This window comes from Gymnoscopelus braueri, assembly GCF_963280865.1.
Source record: "Gymnoscopelus braueri genome assembly, chromosome: 14".
Lineage (NCBI taxonomy): Eukaryota > Metazoa > Chordata > Actinopteri > Myctophiformes > Myctophidae > Gymnoscopelus > Gymnoscopelus braueri.
In genome coordinates this window covers 6,093,029-6,102,051 of record NC_137619.1, presented here as the reverse complement: position 1 = coordinate 6,102,051, position 9,023 = coordinate 6,093,029, and the positions used below count along the sequence as shown (strand labels likewise).

Here is a 9,023-nt window from a genome sequence, read left to right as displayed (position 1 = left end):
AGTTGACAAACGATCACTTCCTTCTGCTTTTAAACCGTGTCTGAGCAGTGTCTGACCTGAGTGGAAAGCCAACATCTTAACCGCTGGGATATCCCAGTCGCTCAGGGGAGATATTAGACTTTCAGGCAATCAGGCTGAGGTTGTGAACCACTCTGTTACACGTGTAAAAAAAACTTCACATGGTTTATGCCCGCCTCCTATTTAGGAATTTATAAAATGGAAGCCCGAGAGAGAGTTCATCCTTTACATGTTTTAAGGTCCAACTAAAGGGATGGACCATGGACAACCAAACGTGAATATCTTTAAATAGGCTTAAATGTATTTTTTGTTTTTTTCGTTTATGTTCTGAGTCTCTGGATTTTAGGCCAAAACAAGACCTTTTTTTCCCCTGTTGAACCACAGGTCCCATTATGTTCCCTTCCTCCACTCTCAGAGTTACATTAGTACTCATGGTTTTGCTGTGTGTTTGCATGAAGCAGGCATTGGGTTACAGCAGAGAATGTGGTTCAGCTTATCTGATGCTGTCAGACACATAAACAACACTCTGACTTCCCCTTTGTGTAACTCTGTACAGTGTGTGTGTGTGTGTGTGTGTGTGTGTGTGTGTGTGTGTGTGTGTGTGTGTGTGTGTGTGTGTGTGTGTGTGTGTGTGTGTGTGTGTGTGTGTTATGATGACACTACTCTACATGCTAATACAGAGGTGATGATAGTAAAAGTACATGATTTGAATTCCTTAGTTTCACTGTAGCCACACAGTGTTGTAAAACAAACCGGTTTACATGCAACACAATGACCTGGACTCTAGATCCTCAAACTTTAGTTTTATTTATTTCAGAGACCCCCAAAACTGTGAGAGTGAAGCATGCCTGAAGGACCCTCTGGCTGCAGCATACCTGCACGATGCATGTCTGTGCAGGGATCTACCTCTGTAGGGGTCAGAGATCTACTTCTGTAGGGGTCAGAGATCTACTTCTGTCATCTGTAGGGACCGGGGGGTCAGAGAGCTGGAGGCTACACAACACTGATGAATGATTCTGCAGAGGGAGAGAGAGAGGGGGGGGGGGGGGGGGGAGGGGGCCAGAGATACACAGAGAGGGAGAGAAAGAGAGAGAGAGGTGGGGTTAGAGTTGGAAGCTGTCCAATGTAGGTTGTGAATGAGAGTGACTTCTAGAGTTCATGAGGGGGCGGGGCTCTGTGTTCCCACCAGGAGGAAAGAAGAGAAGTTTACTGTTCAACTACAAGAGTTCTACTGGAGAGACAGAGAGAGAGAGAGAGACTACACCTCAACACTGAGAGAGAGAGAGAGAGAGAGAGAGAGAGAGAGAGAGAGAGAGACAGACGGGGGAGAGAGAGAGACGGGAGAGAGAGAGAGAGACGGGAGAGGACGATCGACTACACTTCAACACAGAGACAGACAGACAGACAATCATTCTACATCGGAGTCTACTCTGAATGAAGGTGAGTTTTCTATATCACTCACACACACACACACACACACACACACACACACACACACACACACACACACACACACACACACACACACACACACACACACACACACACACACACACACACACACTTGCATGCACGCGTACAAACACACACACACACACACACACACACACACACACACACACACACACACACACACACACACACACACACACATGCGCACGCATGCAGGCACAGAGCATGAAGTTGTGTTTTGTCTGTTTATTACATAATGACAGCTTTGGAATGTTGAAACACGATGTACACACACACACACACACACACACACACACACACACACACACACACACACACACACACACACACACACACACACACACAGACAGACAGACAGACAGACAGACAGACAGACAGACAGACAGACAGACAGACAGACAGACAGACAGACAGACAGACAGACAGACAGACAGTATGAGATTGAATGACATCATAGACACTGTCATGATGCCAAAAGCAAAACATCTCATTAATTACATCACATACATCACCGTTTATCAATGATTGTACGTTTTGTACTAATAAATAACCTACGTCTGTAAAGTAACTATAGGAACCAACGTTGTCAAATATTTTTTTTTGTGAAAACACAAACAATATTTGCCTCTGAGTTGTGTAAGAGTAGAAGTATCGTAAAGTATAACCAAAGGGACTTTCTAAGTAAAGTAAAATTACCTAATGAAGGCTCTGTTCCATTCTGGTTGTTACGATGATACTAATGAAGGCTCTGTTCCATTCTGGTTGTTACAATGATACTAATTAAGGCTCTGTTCCATTCTGGTTGTTACAATGATACTAATGAAGGCTCTGTTCCATTCTGGTTGTTACAATGATACTTATGAAGACTCTGTTCCATTCTGGTTGTTACAATGATACTAATGAAGGCTCTGTTCCATTCTGGTTGTTACAATGATACTAATGAAGGCTCTGTTCCATTCTGGTTGTTACAATGATACTAATGAAGGCTCTGTTCCATTCTGGTTGTTACAATGATACTTATGAAGACTCTGTTCCATTCTGGTTGTTACAATGATATTAATGAAGGCTCTGTTCCATTCTGGTTGTTACAATGATACTTATGAAGACTCTGTTCCATTCTGGTTGTTACAATGATATTAATGAAGGCTCTGTTCCATTCTGGTTGTTACAATGATACTAATGAAGACTCTGTTCCATTCTGGTTGTTACAATGATATTAATGAAGGCTCTGTTCCATTCTGGTTGTTACAATGATACTTATGAAGACTCTGTTCCATTCTGGTTGTTACAATGATACTAATGAAGGCTCTGTTCCATTCTGGTTGTTACAATGATACTAATGAAGGCTCTGTTCCATTCTGCTCAAACAGAGTCAGGGTGTTGACTCACTGGAAACACTCTGCTACACCAGTGGGTCTCAAAGTGTGGTCCAGGGACCCTCATGGGTCCTTGAGGGGGTTCCACATGGCCCCTTACGGGTGTGTAACTCTGAGAGTGTACAAATGTAACCAAATGGACCCATAAGGGTCCATTTGGTTCCATGTGCACACTCTCAGAGTTATGGAGGTCCTTGACATTAAAATAAAGTTAGAGAACCACTGTGCTACACTAAATGGAACAGAGCCTTCATTAGTATCATTGTAACAACCAGAATGGAACAGAGCCTTCATTAGTATCATTGGTAACAACCTTAAATGGAAGGAAATAAGGAAGAGGCCCAGTTTCTTTCCAATATGGCTGCTGTGCGTATAGCCCTAGTATGTCTGTGATCTTCATTTCATTTCATTTCAAACCTTTATTTATTCTCGAAAGACATTGAGGTTGCCCTCATTTGCAGTGTCGTCGAGATACAGCATAGTACAACATCAATACAACATCAATATTCATATCAATGACATTCAGAACAAAAACAAAATTAAAAACAGTTACAGACATTTGTGGGTAGATCTGCAATCAAAGATTTAAATTGACCATATGTTATGGGCGAACTGATCTTAAATTTCAGCTGCAGGTCATTCCACGTAGTTGGGGCACTAACGCAAAAGGCTGTTTTCCCAAGTTCAGTCCTTACCCTAGGGACTTTCAGCGTCAGCCAGTCATTTGAGCGTGTCTTACAGATCTGTCCCACCCGCGTACGGTTAGCACAGTGATCTGCGCGGCAGAACGCCTGTACTCACCCAATAATTAATTTCCTAAGACTTGGAGTCAGATATTGTCCTCTAGTTTCATATCCATTTGAAAGTTCTGCCAGAAAACGTGTTTTTAGTCAAATATCTCCACTTTTCCACGAGCTGCACACGGACAACTTTCTGTCCGGGGCGAGGGACCCGGAATGAGTGCAGGACTGAATATATCTAAACTTCCTTTGGGAAGCACAAATGTTTGGGACACACAATGGACAGGTGGTGTGATTCCTTACTCCGCACCAATCACAACGCACCTGTCAATTGTGTGCCCCATTCGTTTGTGCTTCCCTGTGTCAATTTGTGATGACGTCTGTGGTGATCAGAGGAAGTTTGGATACATTCGGTCCTTCACTCAAGTCGGGTCCCTCGCCCGTGCAGAAAGTCGTCCGTGTGCAGCTCGTGGAAAAGTGGAGATATTTGAGTAAACACATGTTTTCTGGCAGAACTTTCAAATGGATATGAAACTAGAGGACAATATCTGACTCCAAGTCTTAGGAATTAATTATTGGGTGAGTAGAGACGCAGCTTAGAGCACTTTTCTGCCGCGCAGATCACTGTGCTAACCGTATGCGGGTGGGACCGATCTGTGGCCAGTGGTGGAAAAAGTACTCAAATGTGTTACTTGACTATATCAATACTGCAATGTAGAAATACTCCGTTACAAGTAAAAGTCTGGAATTCTAAATTTACTTGAGTAAAAGTACAAAAGTATTGGTATCAAAATGTACTTAAAGTACCAAAAGTAAAAGTACTCAAATGTTTGAAAATAGCAGATCTACAAGCTCACAACGCGTCACATCGCGACGCGTTGTGAGCTTGTAGATCGGCTATTTTCAAACGGCCTGGGTATGAAATAGGGCTAAAGTGGTTAATGTATGTTTTGTAATGTAATAATTTATATCTGCAAAGTAACTAGTAACTAAAGTTTTCAAATAGTTGTAGTGGAGTAAAAGTACAATATTTGCCTCTGAGATTTAGTGCAGTAGAAGTAAAAGTATTGGCAATTGGAAATACTCAAGTAAAGTGCAAATACCTCAAAATTGTACTTAAAGGTAGGGTAAGTGATTTGCTTTGGTTAAAATAAGTGTTAAATAGCTCTATATTCTGATAGTACTCATTGCTATAGAGTGTTTGTTCAGTATTAGGAGTCTCCATGTCTCTCCACCTCTTTATTAAACAGAAAATGCATTTTCGTTTCAGTTTCAGTTTCATTTCCAATTTTATCCAACCAGGACAGAGAACTCAATCAGGATATAGATTAAACAAGTGGAATTGGAAGTGATGACACTAAGAAATGAGCAGACAAAATTGGAACTGGAACACTATACAAATTAAGCTTAAAAATGGGTACTTTCTCCTGATTGGCTGAGATTTTGACACCTACCGAAAAATGCATTTTCTGTTTATTAAAGAGCTGGAGAGACAGGGAGACTCCTGTTACTGAAAAAACACTCTATAGCAATGATTACTATCAGAATATAGTGTTTTAACCTTTAAACAAAATACTTTTTGTTTTAACCAAAAAATATCACTTACCCTACCTTTAAGTACAGTACTTAAGTAAATGTACTTAGTTGCTTTACACCACTGTCTATGGCTGTGTATTTGAAATACATGAGATGTATGTTAGATCACAGACGTAGGGCTGCTGTGCATAGAGCCTATGTTGCATCAGGTGTATTTTCTCATAATGTAGAAGTGATGCCACAGTGAGATGTAATCAGTGCATATTTCACCTTGTTTCAGCCAATGACACGCTGGCAGCACATCAACCATGACATTAAACAGCACACTGTATTATACAGTATGTATATTATACAGTGTAATATACTGTATATACACTGTGTTGGAGGAAGATGATTTAAGTCAACTCTTTGATAAACAGAAAATACATTTACAGGCCGGTATCCCGATTGTTTAATAAAGAGCAGGAGAGACATGGAGACCCCCTGATGGAAACAAGTTGAAATGTTGCTTTAATCCATTAAGACCGGGAACGCATCAATTAAAAAAAATAGCAGATCTACAAGCTCATATCGCGGCACTCTGTATGAGCTTGTAGTTTTGCTTTTTTTTTTTATTATCGCAAATTTTTATATGTTTTAAAGCAAAATTTACTCCAATCTGTGCTTCTGGGCGTCCCTGGAACATCATATTTTGAGATGGGGGTCCGCGGCCAAATACATATCATTTTGGGGGTCCTTGAGATGCAAAAGTTGGAGCACCACTGATATAGCAACATGCTGTTAGGATTTAGAAGACATTTTTGGGCGGTGTAGCCGCCCCTATAAGTGGGGTTGGGACACCTCATTAGTACACATTTGCTGTACTGTGATTGGCTCATTAGTACACCCCTAGCTGTACTGTGATTGGCTGACTCTATTGGCTGACTCTATCCAGCACTGTGATTGGCTATCGAGACACATGATGACATTAATAATCTATAAATAGGATTATGCACTTCAAAAAAAACTTTTTTTTTAAAGTGAGCTTCCATCACTGTGATGACCACACCGCCCACTTCACACTGGGTGTGATTTTTAGATATGTATTTGGCCCTCAGACCCCCATCTGAAAACATGTTGTTCCGGGGACCCCCCCATGATGCAAAGATTTGAGTTACAAATGTTTGCTTTAAAAATATATATCATATTCAAAGATTTGCACAATTTTTAAAAAAATAGCAGATCTACAAGCTCATAGTGCGGCGCTGTGAGCTTGTAGATCTGCTATTTTTGAATAGCCCAAAGACATCTAAAAATGACACAGACACGTAAACAGAACACAATATCCGTGGGAACTGGGAAAGTGTGAGAGGGTGGAGTTCAGAGGGAGTTGAATTACGGAACCTGGCAGCTTTTACAGCTCAAAACAATGTAGTTTGTTGTGCTGGTTATAGTTAAAGGGATAGTTCACCCAAAACAGGACTTTTTTCTATGGATTAGTCACCCCATGGAGACTTGAACTCATGGATGTTTATTTTTAGTTTTTCTCTCATTCCTTTAAGCCAATAATTGATGACCGGCAGCGGTTCCGGTATGGAGACACAAAGAGTCTCCTTTTGTGTCTCCTACCGGAACCGCTGTCTACCGGTCCGCTGGTCATCACATTATTGGCTTTAGGAATGCGCCAAAAGCAAAAAACGTATCCATGAATTCAAGTCTCCATGGAGTGACTAATCCATAGAAAAAAAAGGGTGAACTATCCCTTTAAAGGTACAATCCACAACGTTTGAGCAAACGGAGATGCAGTCAGATGATGAATTGGAAAATGAATTGGGCCTCTTCCTTACTTACTGTACATCACTGTTACCAATGATTCTAATGAAGGCTCTGTTCCATTTAGTGTGGCACAGTGGTTCACACACGTTTTAATTACAGGGACCCCTGTAATTCTGAGAGTGTACACATGGAAGGGTCCATTTTGAACCCTCTCAAGGAACCATGAGGGTCCCCGGACCACACTTTGAGACCCACTGGTGTAGCAGAGTGTTTCCAGTGAGTGTGTCCCCGGTAGCTCAGTGGGTAGAGCTCTGGCCTTTGGACCAACAAGGTTCAAGGTTACTTTATTTAGTCTCCTTTGCCTTGGAGAAAATAAGGACCAGCTGCATAATACAATACGTCATACATGGGCAACTGGCGGCCCGGGGGCCCACATGCGGCCCCCACCTTCACTTAATGCGGCCCGCAGGTTAACCCATTAAGACCTGGAACTGTGTCATTTTTTGATTTGGGCTAAAAAGCATTATTTTACACTTTGGGCTATTCAAAAATAGCAGATATACAAGCTCGTAGCGCGGCACCGAGTGCCGCGCTACGAGCTTGTAGATCTGCTATTTTTGAAAAATCGTGAAAATGTGTGCAAATCTTTGAATATATATATTTTCAAAGCGAACATTTTTAACTCAAATCTTTGCTTCTGGGGGTCCCTGGAACAACATATTTTGATGGGGGTCCGCGGCCAAATACATATAATTTTGGGGGTCCTTGACATGAAAAAGATTGAGCACCACTGATATAGAAACATACGTTTTTCAGAAAACTGTTGGGATTTAGGAGACATGTAGAATCGGCTTCAGGTCTTAAAGGGTTAATATCAGAATACTGATATTATTGATTTCAGCTGTTATGATTCCAAACATGCAAACATGACCAGCTTTAATTACTTCAGTCTATATTAGTAGTTTAATGACTTTTTTTTATGTCCAATGTATTTGTATTTAAGTTACTTTTCAGAATTCCAATTCAAAAATACCCAAAAAATAATTCAGGATTCCAATTCCAAAGTAGCAAAAATAGCAGATCTACAAGCTCAAAACGCGTCGCATCGTGACGCGTTTTGAGCTTGTAGGTCTGCTATTTCTGCTACTTGTGTGTGACATGGAATGGCGAAGTACGGCATTAATTTATGAAAAAAGTTCAAATACGTAGCTAAGAGGTTTCTGCCCGGCAGTATATGCAATGTGTGTGGAAATATAGTGGCCCTCTGCATCATCAAAGTTGCATCACCCCTGATATACGTCATACACAATACAATACAATACAATACAGTATAAAGATTTATTCGATTAAAATCTTATATTTAGTCCAACTAAAACTAAAAGACTGAGACATTTCAGGTGACTTAAAATTTGACTAAAACTAAATGTGATTTTATTCAAAAGACCATGACTAAAAACTACATAAACGTCTGCTGTCAAAATGAATACTGACCAGTAGTCACTTTATAGCTGAACTATAAGGTCACTGAAAGAAAATGAAGAAAAAACACAAAACACAACTGAGAGATGAGTCTAAACATCCTGTGGTTTGAACACACTTTCAGCTAAACACTCTTTCTACCCAGGTACACACACATCACACACACACACACACACACACACACACACACACACACACACACACACACACACACACACACACACACACACACACACACACACACACACACACACACACACACACACACACACACACACACGAATGTGCAAGCGTGTGTGCATGTCCATGCACACTGTTAAAGGGATAGTAAACCCCCAAAATGACATTTTTTCTATGGATTAGTCACCCCATGGAGACTTGAATTCATGGATATTTTTTGGTTTTGTGAGTAAGAAAAATATCTGAGTACTTTCTTCCACCACTGAGCTTGAACTCACAGTGAATGTGTCACTGTGTTGACAGAGGGCTTGTTGATCTGACATAAACCTCACAGTGGAACGTCTCACTGTGTTGACAGAGGGCTTGTTGATCTGATATAAACACACTGTGTTGACAGAGGGCTTGTTGATCTGATATAAACACATCATTGTATTATTGTATGAGCTGACAGATGTGTTGATGCAAG

General features: G+C 40.9%; 1 protein-coding gene across 2 annotated transcripts in view; it reads left to right on the top strand.

Annotated features, from left to right (window-relative positions):
- Positions 1 to 1,357: 1,357 nt before the first annotated feature.
- Positions 1,358 to 9,023, top strand: part of alox12 (arachidonate 12-lipoxygenase) — a 31,303-nt gene continuing 23,637 nt past the window's right edge. The window contains exon 1 of one of the 2 annotated variants that reach the window (XM_080449428.1): positions 1,358 to 1,458. In XM_080449428.1, coding sequence (XP_080305554.1) covers positions 1,453 to 1,458 — 6 coding nt within the window. In that variant the 5' untranslated portion in view covers positions 1,358 to 1,452. Of the gene's footprint in view, positions 1,459 to 4,142; positions 4,187 to 9,023 lie in introns of those variants that run through there. The other variant, XM_080449429.1, reaches the window with a different exon arrangement.